The following is a 20,197-nucleotide window of genomic DNA, read 5'->3' as shown; positions in this document are numbered from 1 at the left end:
CAAGATGGATGGATGGATGGATGAATAGCAGGCAGGCAAGCAGGCAGGATGAAAGAATGGATGGATGGATGGACCGACGGACGGACAGACGGATAGATGACAGAACATAATGGAAGATGGATAGATGGCAAGTAGGAAGGTTGGCTGGGTAGAGTAAGGGAGGAATGAGTGGATGGTGAGTGAGTACATGAATGAATGTGTGGACAAATAGTCTGAATAGACAAGACCATCAGTGTGGATGGACAGATGGATGGATGAGTGGCTGACCTGGTTCCTGGAAGATGGATGGAGTGAGTGAACAGGGAGACACATGACCAGCACACCCTGGCAGAAGGGTCTCTGGACTAGTCACTCACAGGCCCAACAACCTGCCCCACAGCCCCGCCACAGAAGCCAGCAGGGATCTTGCGCATTTCAGGAAGAGACCGCCCGAGCCCGCAGGGTTGCAGGACCGGGGAAGTGAGAGGCTCTGTACATCTGTGAAGCAGGGACAACCAGGAAGGCAAGCTTCCCTGGTACCAGAAAGCAGGAAAACGTGCATCAAGGCAGCTGGTGCATGGCTCCCAACCCAGCTCCATGGCAGCAGTTAATAGCAGGTTTGCCACACCCAGCCTGCCAGGGTGTTCTGAAGCCCTGTGTTCAGGAAGCCAGCCCCAGCCTGCTGAGCACTTCTGGAGTCCAACAGAGGAGCTGGGCTGGTTTCCGGCCCCTCCCGGCTGCCAGGCTCTGTGCAGGGCCACAGAGCACTCAAACTCTGGGTGTCTCGGGTGCCAATCCATTTCTGAGAAAATAAGCCCATACTTGGGCACAGGCTGATGCGACTTCCTCTTTATGTATTTACTTGGGGGGCCACCACTGGGATTTGAGTCAGGGCCTTGCCCTTGCTAGACAGATATTCCACCACTGAGCCAAGCCTCCAGGCATTTTTGGGCTGCTTAGTGTTTTAGATAGGGTCTGTTTTATGCCCCAGGCCAGCCTGGACTGTGATCCTCCTATTTGTGTGCTTCCCTGCATGACTGGAATGATAGGCACATGCCATCAACACCAAACTAAGATGGGGGTCTTGTCCACTTTTTACTCTTGCCCAGGCTGGCCTCAAACCATAATCCTTTGATCTCCCCCCAACCTTGGATCGTCCTAGTAATTTTTGGGGCACACTTGGAATTAAATCCAGGGCCTCACACGTACTAGGTAAGCACTCTACCAGTAGAGCCACACCATGAGGAACGATGCAGGGCTTGGAAGGTAAGGAGGTAAGTGGGCAGGGAAGCTGGAAGCAGTTCCTTTTTAGTTTTTATCTTCATGTTGGATAACTCTGCTCAGGCTGGTCTTGACCTTGAGAGCCTCCTGCCTCTACCTCCCAAGTAGCAGAATTACAGGCGTGCCTCTTTTAGTTTTCACAAAATAAAGTAACTACTCTTATTGAAATCTTATTTTCTTATTTTTACAGTGCTGGGAATCAAAGCCAGGGCCAAGACACACTAGGCAAACATTCTACATTTCTGAGCTACAACTCCAGCCCCAAGTTCATACATCGAAAAGAAAAGATCAAGTCAGAACCAGTGGCTCACACCTGTAATCCAGCTACTCAGGAGGCTGAGATGTGAGGATCACAGTCAAATCCAGCCTGAGCATGAAACTCTGTGAGACTCTTACCTCCAAATAACCACCAGAAAACTGGCAGTGGAGCTGTGGCTCAAAGCGGCAGAGCACCAGCCTTGAGCAAAAAGCTCAAAAAGCCTGGGCTAGTGCCCAGGGCCTGAGTTCAAGCCCCAAAATCAGAAAGAAAAAGAAAAGAAAAGCACACCCGCCACTGTCCTCTCACAGGACAGCTGAGAGAGGAGCAAACAGCTAGCGAATGCAACCCATGTGGCTGGGCTCTGGACACACATCACTATTTGTCTGCCTCAAAGCAATGAAAACGGCTCATGAAAAGCTCAAAAAAAAAAGTAAAGGCTAATTTAATAACAGGCCAGAGACTGCCAGCCAGCTCATTTCATGATGACAGCAACAACAGGAGGAGAATTATCCACAGCCTGGCTGTGTCTTCACATCAGTGTGGCAAAGAGACAATGTCCAGACGCAGAGAGGGCCCGGCCCTGGTCTTATTCTACTCATCCCGGGTGACTGGCTTTCCCACACCTGCCTGTCACCCAATGCAATGTAGACAGTTGTCACATTGTATCACTTAGGGAGTAATGAATGAGAAGAAGAAAACATCTGCACATTCGCTGGCCACGGTCAGTTGAATCTGGGTGTTGAACTCACACAGAGCGACCAACTCTAGGGCCTTGGAGAGGGAAACCAGAAGGGACCCACGGGTATCAGCCCTGGACATAGAGGCGTCTGGGCTCCGAGAGATGGTCACGGAGGGGCTTGGTGCGTAGAAAACTCAGAAAGGCTTTCTTTATGTACTGGGGTCTGAAATTAGGGCCTTGTGCTTGCCAGGCAGGCTCTCCACCACAGATGGGTCTGCCCTGAGGCCCGCACAGGAGCTCTGGAGCCGGAAGGTAACCACAGTCATGTTCTCCTCAAAGCTGGGATTTGTTAGCAAAAATAAGTAAAGGTGGGCACGGGGTGGGGGTGGGGGGTCCACACCTGTAATTCTCACTACTCTACAGACTGGGATCTAAGAATCACAGTTTGAAGCCAGCCTGGGAAGACAAATCCATGAGACTCTTACCTCCAGAGAGTCAGCAAAAAGCCAGAAGCGGAGCTGTGCCTCAAGTGATAGAACATCAGCCTTTTGTGAAAAAATCCAAGGAAGCATGATAGATCCTGAGTTCAAGTCCTAATACTACTATGCATGTCCACATGCGCGCGTGCACGCGCGCGCGCGCGCACACACACACACACACACACACAGAGGAGAATAAAGCTGTGTTCAAGTTCACAAAATGCATCCCGAAACTTTACATATGTATCCTCTGAACCAGAAATTTAATGCTGGGACTTTCTTCTCAGGAAAAATGTCCCCCAACAAGTGCAAAACTTGCATACAAGGATGTGATTCAGAATCAACTATGGTGGTACAGTCACACCGCCGACCACCACACCGCTGACCGATTGCAGGTCCTTTGGCTATTCAAACATCGTCTAGGAAGTACTAAAGACAAACCGCAGGAGAAAATTGCCATGCCACGCCCTCCTCCCGGGAAGAACTCAAAGGGAGGTGATGCTGCTGACCGTCACCGGCCACCCCACCAGAGCCAAAGGGACGCTGGGGCCCAGAGCTGTCCCCTAGCCCTCCCCCTGCCTCCCCCAAGCAGAGGACCCTCGTGGCCACAGCCCTGTGTGTTCTGCGTCTGCCAGAACAGGGAGCCAGCCAGGGAAGCCACGGCGGCGACTCACGTGTGCTGAGCAGATGGAGGGGCAAGGGAAGAGAGCGGAAGAAATGGAAGTTTGGAAACACGGAGGGGATGAGGAGCAGAGAGGAAGCGAGATGGCTATGATCATCAGAGAAGGAAAAGCAGACAAGGGAAGAGAGGAAGGGAATGAAGGAGGGAGGAGGCAGCAAGGTGGAAGGGCAGACAGGAGTAGACCCGGCCCCGCTCTCCCTGCCAGCCACAACTGGGAGGAGGCGCCCTGCCAGGATGTCTTGGCTCTTCCCATGGGCTTTACAGGAGTTTGGGGGCTGTGCTTACAAAAAGACTCTTCGAGGCTTCAGGCACTCCCAACCACACATCAGCAGCAGGAAGAACATTCACCTCCTGCTGGGGGGACGAGGGGAGGTGGGGGTGTGGCCTGGGGAAAGACTTCCGGTGGGCTTCCTGTCTACACTTGGGGACCGGTGAGGGGCCCGAGGTAGCCCTCCCTCTGCGTGGCAGGAATGAAACTGTCTGTCCTCCCCGCACAGCAGGGAGACCAGAAGGCCACTGCGGTCCGGTCCGAGGGTCCTCAGAGGTAAACAGGAGATGATGTCCTTACCAAACCTACACTTAGCCAAACCACTGGCCAAGAGCCCAGCTATCAAGAAAACACCAGACACACAGAGCTGTCATTAGACCAGAGAGGCTGTGGCCATGCTGTCAAAGAAAATTCTAAAAATAAGAGCAGGAACGCCACAAAGCTGAAAAACAGGGAGAACTTTCAGCAAAATGAACCACATCTCCCCAGACAAGGTGCTGGGAGCCCAGTGCAGCTGGCGGGACCCAGCAGACCTCCGACTGCTCTGGGGCTGCCTGGTCAAAAGCCAACCCAGATGCTTTGATCAGGATTTTTTTTCCCAGCTGCAGGCACTGACATTGGACATCCCCGGAGAGTTCTGTATAAGTGCTCGCAGCTCTTCCCGCCTCCCACCCCTGCCGCCGCCCAAGGTGGGGGCCGTGCAGGTTCCCTTATAGAAAGCCCACTCTTGCGACCCCGCGTCCAGTGCGTGGTGACAATCCCACCTCCCAGTGCTGCTCTATGGGTTAAGCTCCAACGGGTGAAGTGCAGGGACAGTCCCGAAACATCAACACCTCAGGTCCAGAGCTTTCCCACGTCTTCTACGTGTTCTGACGATGTGGTCCTCACCGCCTCCCCTGTGCCGGCCCCAGGCTGGCCCCCACACCTGTCTCCCTGCTGTCTATCTTGTCTCCGCCACAGGACAAGCCAGAGTGACCCCTCTGAGACAAACCGATCATGTCTCAACTCTTCTGAAAACCCTTCACTGCTGTCCCCTCCCGGGCCCCTCCAGGCCTGACCAGCCCTCCCTTGGCCTTGGTCTTCCACCTCTGTCCACTCCCCCTCCGGCTCCCAGGGCTGTACAGCTGTGCCAGCGGCCTCCCTGCGGCCTGGGTCACCTGCCAGCCGGCTCTGCCCTCAGACCCCACCTGCCTACCACAGGCAGCATCCTCACTCCAACCCAGGGGCTCCTTAGAGATCCCACAGCAGCACCAGCACTGCGTGTGGGCCAGCAGCTGGCCAGCTCCCGGGAGACTGCGGATCCTTCCCTTGATGCCAGCACCGCCACTCATCTCCACGCAACTCCTTGGCTCGGTAGCTTCTAGTGAGATCCGCCATCTCTGTAGAGATCCCTTGGCCTGTGGGTGGAGCTAGTCAGAGTGGCAGCCTCGCAGGAGTGCTTGGGCACATGTGCACACATTCCATATGACATCCCACATTGTAGCCTGGGGTGGTGCCACACACGGCATGCCACTGCATGGAGAACACAGGTAGGAGGACCATGGTCAGAGGACAGATTTGGGCAAAATGGGAGCCCCGGTCTGAAGAATAAAGTAAAACGGGCTGGGGTGCAGACAAGTGGTAGAGCACTGCTTAGCAAGTGCAAGGCCCTGAGTTCAAACCCTAGCACAATTAAAACAAAGAATCCAACCAGGCCCTGGGCTCACGCCTGAAATCCTAGCTGGGATCTGAGGACTGCAGTTCAGACAGCAAGGGCTGGGAGACTCATCTCTAATCAGTAACACACAGCAAAAGCTGGAAGTAGAGCTGCGGCTCACATGATCGACTGCTAGCCTTGAGCACAAAGAAGCTCAGGGACAGCGCCCAGGCCCTGAGTTCAAGCCCCAGGCCTGGCACCAAAAAAAATTTAAAAATCCGATATTCTATGTCCCATATCTGTGATCAGACCTTCAAAAAACCAGTGGAGAGAAATTCCATTGCTTTTTATCGTCTTCTCAAAGAAGTCTAAACCAGTTTAAAGACCAGCACCCAATCGTTCAGATTGTATTTCCTATTGTTCTTGTTCTATATGTTCAAAAAAGGAAGGAAGAGAAGGAAGAAGGGAAAAGAGGAAGGAGGAAGGGAAAGAAGGCAAGTCAAATCCAGACACAGAAATTGTGCTTGACTAGAAACGGAGGCCGGGGGCCATCTGGAAAATGAAGGGCTCAAAGAGCAGCTACTGAGGAAGCTCAGGGGGAGGAGCACTCTGCATGAAGACGCGCCAAGAACAGAGCTGCCCCAGAGCCGTGCGCTCCCAGTCTCCAGAGAGCGAGAGGGTGTTTGGAATTCCCATACCAATGAGAAAGGGGACCCGGGGAAAGAGGCACGGACACGTGCCTCCTGAAATGCAAAACATGAAATAAAAATCAAAGATGCAGAAAACTTTTACAAAATGTCCCAAGGTCCTTTCCACTTTGAGAAGACAGGGATCAAACATTTGCTGAGATTTTAAGTGCGTAAGCCCTGAGGGCTTGTGAATCGCTTGACAAACCACGCATGGCAGCATACTTTGGGGACAGAAGCCATTTCTTCCGAGGACAACCTGCTTGCTCCATGTGATTCTGCACCAAATCTTTCCGAGGAATGGATCCCAAGCTCTGCCCTCCGTCTTCCTTTGGTTACGCATGGTGACCCAGCTTGCTGGTGGAAAGTGTGTCTGAAATGTTTCTTTTCAGTGTGCGATACAGTGGAGCCCATAAATAAAGCAGATCCGCCCTCTCCTTGCGGCCAAAGCACCACTTTAGAAGCCCTTCATCTTCTTTTTTTTGCTTTGTGCTCCAAAAGCCCTTCATGCCTCCCTCCAGCCCCTCCTGAATGAGAAGTATACGACGTTGTGCACAGGCAGGGAGCTCGAGAAGGCAGGTGGAAGGCAGGCAGGGCTAAAGCCTCACTCTCCCAAGAAGGGGGGAAAGGCCCTCCTGAACTGGACAGACCCTGCCCTGGGCCTCCTGTGCCCACCACCCAGTGGGAGCAGACAGGAGAGATGAAGAAGGATACTGTGTGGGAAAAGTCACCGCCTCCAGCCCTGGGAGGAATAACTCAGAGGTTGAGTGGAGAACCTGGTCCAGAAAAACACTCCAGTGCCCGGAGCACGAGCCTGGGGAGGGGGTGGGGATGCAACCACACTGCCATCACCTCCTCCTCTCACCCCCGGGAAGCAGCCCAGCTCAGATCACCAGTGCCAATTTAGAGTTGTCTCTTCCCAGAGCAAAGCTGTGGCTAATCACGGTATCTCTCCAGGCCAATCTGAGTCTTGTTCTTTCTGTGCTCAGGAAATACTTTCAGAGAGCAGAGAATTCTGCAGTATTGAAGGTATTAAACGCGGAACTCCACTGCCTCAGCAACCAAGACTATGCAATCCCCACCACGGCTCCTTGTGGAGAATACCTCTCAATCCTACTGGTTTGGCCTTCAGCACCATGGTGCTGTCCACTGTGCTGACCGGTTCTAGCCTATGGAAGAGAGGACAAGGGCCTGGGAAGGTTCCTTTCTGTGGGCGGGACTTCTGCCCAGTGATAGACGCTTCCTGCTCCTGAGCGTGAGTATACCACCTGACAGACAAGCTGTAGATTTGGTTGTAGCATAAATGAGCGTTGCATGCTGGTCCAAAATTAGCAGCACAGCTGCACCAGCTCCCAGCACATGGGCTGAGAGAGCCGCGGGCTGCAGATAGCTTTTGCTGACCCAGTTTCTATACGACCCTTTGTCCTCGGTTCTCTATACCCAGCTGTTCTGTATTTCCAGCCCATGATTCTCTATCTCTCTCTCTATTGCTAACGGTCCATCGACACACCTCAGTTCAAGGCTCACTCACAATTCCCTTGCAACTTTTTCTCCCTCTCAACCCCTATACTTCTGACTGCGTGGGCTTCGGCTTGGCCAGTGATTACCAGCATCTCTCACATGCCAGATCTCTCCCATTTACCCCTCATATCTCCCGACCAGGACAGATTGGGCTTTGGAGCTTGGTCACATGACTTGCTTTGGCTGGGAGACGAGGAGCAGATTTGAAACCCTCCGCGTTCAAGGGAAGGCATCCAGGTTGGTGCCCTGCTGTTCCTTCGGCCTGGGTCTCCGTGTGAGGAGCCACACAGAGCAGCTCACCAGCCACGTGGCTGAGACTGGAAGGTGTGTGCCAAGGCCCAGAGCTGACTGATGCCCCACCCCAAGGTTAACAATGGCATCCTGAGTTCTTACCAGGCGCAGGCTCTGTGCGCTTGTCAGTCCCATTTCACACAGAGCCACAGACAGATGCAGGGAATCCAAGCAGCTTACCCACACCGCACACCAGGCATATGAATCCAAGCCCAGCTGGTCTGATCTCAGAATCTTTCTTACCTGTCTCTTCCAGCACACCATCTCCTTTACGAACTTCCAGCAGCTTCCAGTTGCCCACAGAAAGAATTCCAGCAACTTGTAACAGACTCACAGGAGCCAACTCTGGCTATAAAGGAACCTGAGGCTCAGGAAGAGGGACTGGCCCCAGATCAGAGGCAGGCAGGAAAGCCCTGAGAAGCCCTGTGTCTTCCTGTGGCCTCGAAGCTGTGGCTCTCTTCCAAAGCCCTGCAGAGCCCACGCCCGCATCCACCCACGCAAATTTCTCAAGTGCCTGGCCTTCATGCGCTCTGGGTCACGTCTGCCCTCCTCCCCACCCCACCCCACCCCCCGGCCCTGGTCTCATCCAGCCTTCCCATCTGCTCTGGGTGCTCTTCCCTTCCCTCCAGCTGCCAGCCCCAACCAGGCTGCCTCCAGGCTCACACTTCCAGCCAACGCCGAGTCCTCTCCAGAGATCTCTGGACGCCTGTGCCCACATCCACGCGCCTGCACCTGGCCACTTGCAGGGCATTCCACTGCCCTGAATGCGGCCAGTCTGTAGCTAATACCTTCTAGCTAGCCAAAACTAGCTCCCTTTCCTCACAAAGAGCCTGCGCTTGAAGAAAGGAACTACAACCAGGCACGCACGTGTGTCATCCTGCATGTGAATAAGCCTTGACCAGGTTCATCCTGGGAAGCCTGGGTTCAGGACCAGCTGTGCTGTGGAAGATGTTGTGGCTCAGGACCACTTCGTGTCCCCTCTGAAACTCTGAATCCTAGTCTCATTGACATCAAGTGCTTTTCTTATTAGAGTATGCCTCCCCTGCGCTTCTGTGAGCGTCTGGCCCGGAGGGCAGAAGCTCAGCACCCGCACGCCTCCTAGCCTCTGCCCCACCCAGCACTGAGCCACAGGCACGTTCGTTCTCGGCTCTGCCTAGATCCTCAGCTCCCTCCCATCCGCAGTTGACTTCCAGCTGATGTCACAACACACATGGTGAATCGTGCCACCGTGGGCGTCTCAGATCCTTTGTGTAAAGCAAGGAATCACTGAACATCTCCACCAGACGCAGCGTCACCCGTGGGAGAAGCTCCGTGTGGGGAGGGCTGTGGGTTTGCACATCAGCACAATTCAGCCCCATGTCTCTCACCTGACGCTTTCTTCCCCCAACTACTTCCACTGTTTGAACACACACATATGTATCATACACTCACACACAGTACCCTACACTCACATCACAATACAAACACACACACACACACACAAACACACACACACGGTCACCCCCGCTTCCCTCCCCCGACAAGCATAGTGATTTCCTCAGCAGACAGAGCAGCCCACGTGCTCTCCGTACTCCAACAGAAACTTGAACACGAACCCTTCATCTACGGTCGAGTGAGAGAACCCTGGCACGCTGCCAAACACCTGTGAACCTCAGTTTACTCTTTAGGGCTGCCTTGCTGCAGTGCTGGTCTGAGGATCAAGTGGGACGTAAAGGAAGCCATGCTGAATGCCAGGACCAGAGCAAAGGCACACACACACAATCCCACTCACAAGGGTTTATTTTAATAATAACCACACAACCACGGTGGTGGGCGCCTTGACTGCCCCCCATACACACATGCACCAATGAGCAAGCAGGTTTTATGGGGAACAGAACCTTCTACAGGGCTAGGAGCCCAGGCCTTTGTTTGCTCGGAGCCACACCCAAGATGCTGCATTGGCTTCATATACACTAGGCCCTTAGAAACAGCAGAATTACTCCTGGGCTGCACCGTTCATTAAAAACCACACATGAAAGAGACCGCCATCAATACTTTAAACAGTCCTCAGGGGCAGAGCTAAGTGATTGCACATTTCCCCTGTTCTCTCTCCACCACGCTCACCCTTGAGATCGGTGACGGGGCTGAGACGGAGAGAAGAAAAGACGCCAACATCGTGAGCACTGCAGGCAGCACGCACTCCCCATCCAGCCCTCCCGGCTCTGTCCACGCGGTGCCCATGTGGTGCCCTGCCAGATGCCCGTCCCCCTGCTCTGGTTCTCTGGTCTCCACCCCCCAGGGGTGTAGCAGGAGTGACTCCACACCCACCGGGCAGGACCTGGGGCTGCAGGGGAGAGCTGCGCCCCTTCCCCTCTGCACGGCCCTTCTCCAGAGCCTGGGTCTGACCCAGGCAGCCAGAAACACAACCAGCATCTCCAGAGTTTGTTCTGACAGCACAGAGAGGCCACATGCCACACCCCTTTTCCACAGCACCCCCCCCCCCAGGACCAGGCTGAGAGTCCCTGTTTGGGTCTCCTCTTATGTTACCCACCACCCTTGGTGGCTCAGATATCAGCCTCAGCTAAACCTGCACCTCCTTCTCACCTCCTGCCTCCCCTGCAGCCCACTGCTCCCAGAGAGGACCAGGTGCTAATTACGGAGGCGTGGCAGCGGTGGGACACATCAGGGTGGCTTGTGAAGCCACCATGGCACTTCAGGGCAGGATCTGGTCCCTGTCACAACATGTGCCCTGTGTGGCTGAAGGGTCCTGGAAGAAAGCCCACGCCCCAGCTCCGTCATCTCTGGCTTGTTCTTTCTGGCTGGTGTGAGCAAACTGGGCCAAATGAGCACAAATGCCTGGAGGTCCTTCCGGAGGTGAAGGGTCGTGTCAGCCTCCCTGCTCTCAGGCCCACCGCAGCCCTGCCCGCAGCTTCCCTGCCCCTCCACCACCCTGTGCTCTGCATGCAGGACCAAGGCAGTGGGCCCTGGTGAGCCTTCCCGAGCCCAGGGTGGTACCCAGCATCCCTCCACGCTCTGCCAGGCTGGCCAAGGGAGCTCAGAGCTCTGGAGGAGACCCAGGGTCGTATCCCAGCCTTGGGCTCAAAGACACCAGAGCAGCGTGCACACCCAGGCCACGTGGTATAAAAGGCTGGGCAGGGAGCTGTGGTGCCAGCCACGGCCCGGTAAAGCCCCCGGGACACTGGTGTCCTGAGCGCAGGGACCCATGCTGGGGCCCTGGCCTCAATGACCTGGTCACGCACAGACCCCTGCGCCACCACCACCTGCCCAGTGCTTCAGGAGAGCAGATTTGGGGGATCAAGACAAGGACCTGACCAAGCACCTCACCTTCCTTCCCCCAGTGCCTAGCCTGAAGCCACCACACGCCTTCCACAGACCCCCCTTAGCTGGCCAGTGTGGCCTCTGGGTGTCGGAAGGCAGAGTGTGAAGATGGCCTGGGCTCCTTTCCACCCCCAAGGGCCACGCCTGGTGTGAGAACTGCGTGCAGGTGTGAGCGCTGAGCGCAGGGCGCCCAGGGCCCCGGGCCCCACCCCTGGGCCCCACTCCCAGGCCCCACCCCCGGGCCAGCACAGCCTCTGGGGGCCATATGTCCAGTGTCTCCCTCAAGGGACCATGGCTGAGAGCGGTAAAACAAGGCAGCCCCACACAGGGCAGGTGTGCACACAGGGCAGGTGTGCACACAGGGCAGGTGTGCACGCCATCGGTGCCCCCTGCAGGTGAGCGGGCTGTCCCAGGCCCAGCCCAGACTCAGGAGGCGCCTACGCTGCACTCCTGGGGACCAGCCTGGGGGTCCGCGGGCTCTGACCTGTGGGGGACGGCCTCCGAGCCCACACAAAGCCCAGACGGGGCTCCTTTGTTTGCGGCCCAGCCCGGGCCTCGGAGCCCGCAGGCTGCGGTGGGGCCCCCACGGGGCTGGGGCGGTCCACCCATCCACCCATCCTGGGAGCGGGCGGGGCCTCCATCATGGCGCTGACTCTCCTGACTCCAGACTCCGCCGGTCCAGGAGCAGCGCCGCCCTTCATTCCCCGCCTCCCTCCCTCCCTCCCTCCCTCCAGCTGCCAGGTGCCCCACCGAGCCGGGCCGCCCACCAGGCGGGAGGGACGGCTGGACCAGGCCCTCCCTCTTTTGTTTAGCCTGCGTCCTCGGGGGCCCATCCCGAGGGGGAGGGGGCCGCACGGACCCCCCCACACCGCACACCCCGAGGGGGAGGGTCCGCACGGACCCCACACTGCACACCCCAGGGGGAGGGGGCCGCACGGACCCCCCCACCGCACACCCCGAGGGGAGGGGGCCGCACGGACTCCCCCACACCGCACACCCCAGGGGGAGGGGGCCGCACGGACCCCCCCCCACCGCACACCCCAGGGGGAGGGGGCCGCACGGACCCCCCCACCGCACACCCCGAGGGGGAGGGTCCGCACGGACCCCACACTGCACACCCCAGGGGGAGGGTCCGCACGGACCCCCCCACCGCACACCCCAGGGGGAGGGTCCGCACGGACCCCACACTGCACACCCCAGGGGGAGGGGGCCGCACGGACCCCCCCACACCGTACACCCCAGGGGGAGGGGGCCGCACGGACCCCCCCACCGTACACGCCCGCGGGGAGACGCCCGAGCCGGCCCCGCCCCGCCGAGCGCCCGCATTGTCCGGGAGGCTGGGGGAGGGCGCGGGGCGCGGCCGGCCCCGCCCCGCCCGCGGCGACGCAGGCAGCCGCCCGCGGCGCCCCCACCCCGGGATCCGGCCGGGACGGCGACCACCGCCCGCCACAAAGGGCCGCGGCGGCGGCGGGGCGGGGCGGGCTCACCGTGATGTGCGGGATGCTCTTCTTGCCCTGGTAGGACATGGCTCCGCCGGCGCCGCCGCCCCGGCTCGCGCGGGCTCTGTCGGGGCCGCTCGGGCTCGCTGCTCTCCCCGGCCGCGGAGGGCGGACGGACGGACGAACGGAGGGACGCGGGGACGCACGGGAGGAGGGTGGGGATCGGCGCCCGCAGCTCCCCACGCGCGCGGCCGCCCGGCTGCTCGGCTGCGACGCCGCCCGGCGGGGAGGGGGCGGGCGGAGGGGAGGGGCGGGCGGAGGGGAGGGGCGGGCGGAGGGGGAGGGTCTGCCCGCCGACGGCTCCTCCCGGCCTCGGCGGCGGCGGCGCCCGATTCGCCCCTCGCGGCCCGAACCTGGAAGCGCTGCCCTCCGACCGCAGCCCGCGCGCGCCCGCGCCCGGTCGGGCCTCCTTCCCGGGAAGTGGGGGGGGGGGTTAACGGGAGGAGAGAGGGTCTGGTTTTCGGGAAGCTTCTGAAAGGAAGAGACCCGCCCGGCACCGGGGCGCCCCGCCCTCCGCGCCCCCATTGGCCGGCCCCCACCCCGCCCCGGCGGCCCGGCACCCCCGCCCCACACCTCACTCACGCGCACTCACACCGCCACCGCTCCCGAGGTTCCAGCCCAGACAAAAGGTGGCCCAGGTCCCCAAACCCAGCCCCGAGGCCTCGTCCTCCCTCTCCCCCACGCGAGCGGGGCCCCGCGCCCGGCCGGCGCCGCACAGTGGCCAGGCGCGGTGACCTGGGAGCAGCGCAGGTCCTGCGTGCGGACCGTGAGTGCTTGGCCAGGCCGTGACACCAAGACAGGCGGGGGCCTGGCAGGGCAGGGGTCCCGCCTCAGCCCAGGGGCCCGTGATCTGGGTGTTTCTCCGGGGACACAGCTCGATGAACTGCCCCGGGGGAGAACAAGGCGAGCGCCCCGGTGCGCGCCGCCGGCACCGGGCAGGTGCGGCCCCGCCCGGCCACGCGGCCGGCCACGCAAGCACCCTGGAGCTCCCCGCCGTCCGGACAGGTCAAGCCCGGAGTCGGGTCCCCCGCGCGCAGGAGAGCGCGGAGACCGGGCTCGCCCCTGGGGACGGCTGCACCCCCTCGGGGATGCTCGGGACTCCAGGAACATCCGGCCAGCATTTTCCCTTTTCTTTTCAGAAGGAAATGCAGGCTTCTCGGAGGTAACCCGTGCCCCTGCTGCCAAAGGCATTAGCTCTGGCTAGCGGCGTCTGGAAGCCAGGTTTCTGCCCAGTTGGTGCCAGTGTCACTACACTCATTCATTCATTCGTTCGTTCGTTCGGGTCGGCCCCTGCCCTGAGTCCTAAGCCACCGTTTACAGCCGGAAGCTGCAGGTGGGGCCCGGCTCCCACCCGACGCCCAGGTTCCCTTCCTGGGATCTAAGTCCTAGGCGCCAGCACCCTGGCGTCCCCCGGGGTCGGCGGGGGCGGGACCGCGTGCGAGCCGGAGGGAGGAGCCCAGCGGAGCGCGGCTCCCCGGCCGGCGTCCCGGGTACAAAGCGCCGCAGCGGCTCGGCGTCCGGCCGCGGTGAGCGAGCATCGCGCATGCCCGGCAGAAACCCCTCCTCCCTCCCAGGAAGGAGCCCCGCGGGCTGGGGAGGGGCGCGAGCGCCGGGCCCGCCCCGGAACCCCAGCCCTCCGCGGCCCGCGCCGGGCCCGCGGTGTCGGCGGAGGAGGCGGCCCCTCCGAGGGGAAGGCGCCCCTTGGGTTCCCCGGGCTCCAAGCACCGCCCTTTGTCCAGCCTCTGAGAAGCCAGGGGGAAGGACAGAAGGACCGGCCAGGGGAAGGGGCCTGGCGCTGAAGGCAAAGCGACCCCCCCCGCCACGGCGCCACGCGCCACGGCCCGGAGCCCGCGTGGGGCGCGCTGCCCGGCAGACTCGGCCTCGGGACGGCCCCGGGCCCGGCACAAAGCGCTCCCGGCCTCCCTGACAAGGCGCCTGTCCCGGAGAGGCCGCGGAGGCGCGGGGGGTTCGGCAGGCGATTCCCCGCGCAGGCCTGGGATTTGGGGGGGGGGGACTGCGATCGACTGGTGGGGGGAGGCCGAGCCACCAAGAAAGAGGGCTGGGAGGAGGACGGCGCAGGACCCCCGGCCGCCCCGGCCCCGCCCGCAGCTCGGCCCGCGCTCGGGCCCGGATTCAGGACCTCGGAGAGCTCCGCGGCGCAGCCCGGCGCCCCCTCCGGGAAGCCCTCCCGGATGTCCATCCCCACCGAGCTCGGTCTCCCTCCGAGTTCGCTGGGTTTCTTTGCCGTCTCTGAGAGCGTTTAGGCCGGGGCCCACTAAGCGGATATGGTACGAGGGCTCCACGGCCAACCTGCGTGAACGCGCCCGCCCTACCGGTATTCGCCGACAGTTCCCACGGTGAATCGGGGCCGGAGGGGCACTCGTGGAGGGCGGGGCCGGTGGCTCCGCCGGGGCCGGGCAGGGCTGGGGCCGCGGCTCCGGCCCAGGCGGCTCCTCGGTGGTCCTGCGGCGCTCCGACTTCCGTCCCCGGACACCTGGCTCTGACCTCAACCCCCCCTGCACCCCTCTTCCCCGCCGGCCCCCAGCTCGGAGGGTCCAAGCCCCCGCCGCTGAGCTCCTCGGGTGGCCCCCACCCCCACTTTGAGGAGAAACAAAACCTTCGGGCCAAGGACGCTACGGAGACCCAGGTTCGAATCCCGGCCGTCCCCCCAACTTGCACGGCGGCGTCTTGCCGCGCGACTCTCGCGGGTAACCCTTGAAGATCCTACGAGGCGCGTGGACGGAGGGGCTCTAACCGCGCTCTAGGCCGAGTCCTTCCCGGCCGGAGGCGGGCAGGGTGGCTGCCCTGCGGCTACGGAGCGCGTCGGACCGGGGACCCCAGGTGAGGGCCCCGGGCTCACTCCTCCCGGGGGGGGGGCCCTGGGCGTCCTAAGGCCCCCCGGCCAACTTACTCCCCCGCTCACACCCTCGCCCTCCCTCCCGCAGAGGCTCTCCGGGCCCGGAAGGGTCTGGGCCGTGCACAACTCTGCTGGGCAGCCCGGCCCGGGCGCCCGACCTCTCTGAACCCCTCGATGGGGCCCCGCCCCTCCCGCGTGCGGCCCACGCGCGCGCCCCGAGGGTACCTGGCCATTGTCCCGGCCGAGGGGCAGGTCGCGGGGCGCCGGGCAGCGGAGGTGCAGCGCGGGCGGGCGGTCCTCGCGCTCGCCGGGCGAGCTGACGGCCGAGCCCGAGGGCTCGCTCACGTCGCTGGCCGTGTCGTCGCTGCCGCCGGGCCCGGGCAGGCCCGAGGCGTCGGGCCGGCCGGCGCCGCGCGGCGTGCGCGCCGAGCCGCGGCGGCCCACGCTGTACGCGTCGAAGTCGATGGTCTTGTTCTCGTAGGCGCCCTCCACCGCGGCGAACATGCCGCCGTACTTCTGCCGCGGGGTCTGCGCCGCGCTCCCCGGCCGCGCCAGGTACACGGGCAGGTCGTCCTCCGTGTTCCACGCGCGCCGCCGGTCCGCCATGCCCGTCCGAGGCCGGCCGCCGCCGCCGCCGCCGCCGCGCGCCGAGCTCCGCGCCTGAGTGCGGGGCCCGCGGCGGCCCAGGCGCGACTGCGGCCTGGGGAGGGAGGAGAGAGGGGCGGGCCGGAGGGAGGCGTCGAGGGGCGGGGCCTGGGCTCCGGGGGCGGGGCCGGGGCGGGGGCGGGGCCTCCCGGTCAGCACCTCGCCTGCTACAAAGGACGGCGGGGCGGGGCGGGGCCGCGCTGGGGCGGGGCGGGGCCGCGCTGGGGCGGGGCGGGGCCGCGCTGGGGCGGGGCGCGGAGGACGGTGACGTCGGCGCGGAGCCGCAGCGCCGAGGGCGGGCAGCCGAACCGCAGTGCCCCGGACGCACCCCTCCTCCCCGCCCCCAGGACGCGCGCGGAGCGGGTGGTGGGAGCGGCGTGCATGACCACACACGCACACACACGACTGGCTCACACCCGCACCGTAGACAATTACAACCGGCCCGCCGGTGCACCACGCACGCGCCAATGACGCACGCTCCCCCGGGACACCGGCTCCTTTTCGCACCGCATTGCACACCCGTAGAGATTTGTGCGCGGCGCTGCAAGCCGCACACGCACACGCACACCCGAGGCCAGGCCTTCTCATTGTCCCGACCCGACCTCTAGCTGCACAGCCCGGGGAGGCAGCTTGCTTGGGCACGCCGCGCACTCGCTGCGCCCTGCTGAGGCCTGGCACCCGCACCGAGGTTGGGGACGGGGCCACGGGCCCAACAGCCCCAGGTCTGGGGAGCCAGGCTGTACGGAGGAGGCCCGGGCCTGAGGGATGTGACCTGCAGGGCTCGAGGCCAGAGGTCAGCAGCAGGACGGAGCGGGCGCTAGGCCAGCCACGCACACTTCAGAGACGGTTCACGACAGACTAAACACACACAGAGCTAGAGGGCCACGCACGTGCGGCGGGCCAGGGCCCGACCGACAAGTGTCCCCATCCTGTCCCTAGAGCCTGCAGCCTGGGTGCCCCGGGAGGCTGCGGGGCTGCGGAATGCGCTCTGCCGTGTGCATCTGGTGAACTCAGTCCCTCGTTCCCCATGGATTTCCAGCCCAGGATCCTGAGAGTTCCCGGGGGATGCCAAGTCCCAGCTGCGTCTTTCTTGGTCTGGAGAATCGCCAGCTGCCCAGCCTCCCTGGGCGCCGTGGAGATGGGGGAGGAGGGATGGGGCGGGAGCGCCGGTGCCCCGCCCCGCGGCCCCTCCTCCTTTCGCCTCCCCCCCCCCCCCGCCTCCCGGGGCTGGGAGCTGTCCCTTCAGCACCGAGGCCTGGGAAGGGGAGGGGGCGGGGGAGAAGCAAAGCCACAGCCTGAGACCAGGGGCTCAGGGCTGCACAGCCAAGCTGGGTCCAGGCTCATCTACTCACTGGACGTTTAGGAAGGCTTTTTTTTTTTTGTCTCCTCCTGTGTTGGAGAGAGGCAAATGCTGGGGAAATGGATGTGCATGTATTTAGAAGGTCCCGTCTGCAAGAAGGCTAGACTACATGAAGCAAAGGAGAGCACAATGATGTCCCATCCTGAGACCCAGTTATGCACCACCTTTCCTTTTTCTTTCCTTGTTTCCTTTTTCTTTTCCTTCCTTCCTTTTCTTTTTTCTTTTCTTTTCTTTTCTTTCTTTTTTTTTTGTGCTGCACTGGGGCTTGAATTGAGGGCCTTGCACTCTCCCTTGGCTTTTCCACTCAAAGCTGGCGCTCTACCACGTGAGCCACAGCTCCACTTCTGACTTTTTTTGCTGGCTAGAAAGGAGTCTCATGGATTTTTTTTTGCCCAGGCAAAAAAATCACACTATGATCCTCAGATCTCAGCCACCAGCACCTGGCTATGTTTCAAATTTTCTTTGGAAATACTCTGTCTTGTGAACTGTAATTCCCAGCACACCCTAGGCAGGGAAAGTTCATGTTGAAGTCACGAGAAACTTCCTCGAGGAACTCATAAATACAGTGCTAACTCCACAGCGAACCCCAGATCCTGTGTTTAGACAGAACTCTGCTTTAACTCTGCCCTCAACATCTTGGGAAGCGTCTCTTGTGCTTCCCCAGGGGTAATGGGGACCTGACAGCCACGCAGCCCCTGTCACAGACTAAGTCACTCCTCATCGTCATCTGGCCCCTGAAGAGGAAGCAGTGTGACCCTCACTGGGTGCTGCAGGTACTGCGGGCTTTGCACACGGCTCATGGTTCACTGATTGGCTCCTTCCGCTGCCCATGTGGCAGATGACAGCACCACCGCCTTCAGACTGGTGTGCTGACTATCTCAGACCTCCAGCCCTCTGTCTGTCAACCCCAGGAGCGACCCCAGCAGGTTTGTTGGAGTCCTTTCCTTAACACCTCCCTTCACACACCAGATATGGGGAGGCAGCAGAGGCTGGGCGTAGGGTAGGAAATGCAGCCACCAATTTGCAGAGAGACCAAGAGTAGCAAGCTGGCAGGGGCCCACACAGGAGGCCCAGGACACCTGAGCACCACCATGCTGGTGGTGGCTGTGACCTCTCCAACCCCATCCCCTCAGTCCTCCGGGGATGCAGTTAGCATAAATGAATTGTACTGTGACATTGGATGAGGCCCAACCTTGAGCTCATCCTCTCAGTCTGTGACGCCCTCAGGGTAATGTCCGAGGACAGAGAGGGACACGGACACATCAGATGGTGGCAGGGAGCAGATGCGAGGGACCAGCTCAGCTCTAGTGGACATTTGCTTGTGCAAACAAAAAGCTGGAGGCTTTTAAGGAGAGAAAAAGCCAACAAAATATAAAAAGAATATTTTCAGAAATTCAATAGACTTGTGGTTTTCTGTCAGGAATATACAACCCCTAGAGCAAGTTTTGTTTTGTTTTGTTTTGTTCCAAGCAGGTTATGAATTCTTGTGCTCATTTTATCTATAAAGAAAGAAAGAAGCTCTAAGGAAGGAAGCAAGTAGAGTAAAATTACATGGCCAGCCAGTGACAGAAATCCAGGCCAGTTGGAGTCTAAAATACCTGCTTTTTCTTCTGTCCTTAATCAGGACACAGAGGTGGTGGTAGCAGAATAGCAATTCTCAATGATTTCCCTGTAATTCCTGGATATTGTGTGTGTTGTCACATGACGTGAGGCTTTTTAAGTATTTTTAACCATCCCCCCCCCCCACCATCTGTGTCTGCTTGTGGGGATTAATGTCTGGATAGGGCCAATGCAATGAGAGTCCTTTAACATGAAGGAGAGAGGCCGGGGTACAGGACAGAGCGAGAAGTGACAAAAGAATCAGATTCAGGGTGAGAAAGATTTGAAGATGCTACAACACTGACTTTAAGAATGGCGGGAGGGGCCATGAGCCAAAGAATGTAGGCAGCCACTACCATGGGAAAAGACACTGAAGCAGATTCTCCTTTGATGCCTCCAGAAGAAATGCAGCACTGCCCAAACCAAGGTCTGTAGCCCCAGTGAGACCCATTTCCGGTTTCCATGCTCCATAACTGTCAGATTAGCGCATGAGTGCTGCTGGGAGCCGCCCAGCTCAGGAAAACCTGTCAGAGCGACCACGGGAAGGCCACACTGGATTAGTAAGGGTCGCTCCACTATTTGAGCAAAGTGGACTTGACTAATGAAAAAGTAATTTTATTCCCAGCCCCAAACAAGAGAGTTTTAGCCAGGCATCGGTGGCTCATGTATCCTGTAATCCCAGCTTTGAGGGGAAAAAGCAGTCAGGTATGGCCCTGAGTTCAAGTTCCACAGATGAGGGGGCGGGAGAGAGAGAAAGTGTGTGTATCTTGGATTCAGTGACTTTTTGCCTTGTGGGAGGACTTCAAAACTAATGGGAAAACAAGTCAACATTCAAAAGGGAGAGATAAACTTCTGATTATGGAAAAAAGCGTACGTTTTTAATGTACAAAATTACACAAAGTATACATTTAACTAACATAGAAAAATATATCTTGGTAACAGAAAATCGTGGCTTAGGGCGGCACCAGCGTCCATCAATGGAGACGCGCAGGAGCGCTCCAGGTTCAGTCAGTGTCACTTTATGTGCACTTGGGAGAGAGGAGAAAGGACGATTTCCAAGCAGAAGCTGTGTGTCCCAGCTGTTCTGGGACCACTGCCCGGGACGGTGCCCGGAAGGAGTGAGGAGCACAGAGCTTGGGTAGCAATGACCTGGCTGGC

At 60.2% G+C, this 20,197-nt stretch overlaps 1 protein-coding gene across 2 annotated transcripts in view; it reads right to left on the bottom strand.

Moving 5' to 3' along the window:
- The window catches only part of LOC138808188 (dihydropyrimidinase-related protein 1), a 41,280-nt gene extending 25,239 nt beyond the window's left edge, over nt 1-16,041 (bottom strand). Inside the window, exon 1 of one of the 2 annotated variants that reach the window (XM_069994152.1) lies at nt 15,661-16,041. In XM_069994152.1, the coding sequence (XP_069850253.1) occupies nt 15,661-16,041 (381 nt within the window). Of the gene's footprint in view, nt 1-12,566; nt 12,719-15,660 lie in introns of those variants that run through there. The other variant, XM_069994153.1, reaches the window with a different exon arrangement.
- Between the last annotated feature and the right edge of the window lie 4,156 nt (nt 16,042-20,197).

Source organism: Dipodomys merriami, unplaced genomic scaffold (genome assembly GCF_024711535.1).
Source record: "Dipodomys merriami isolate MVZ:Mamm:240054 unplaced genomic scaffold, mDipMer1.0.p SCAF_446, whole genome shotgun sequence".
NCBI lineage: Eukaryota > Metazoa > Chordata > Mammalia > Rodentia > Heteromyidae > Dipodomys > Dipodomys merriami.
The sequence above is the reverse complement of the archived record's forward strand: the minus strand, read 5'-3'. Positions and strand labels throughout refer to the sequence as shown.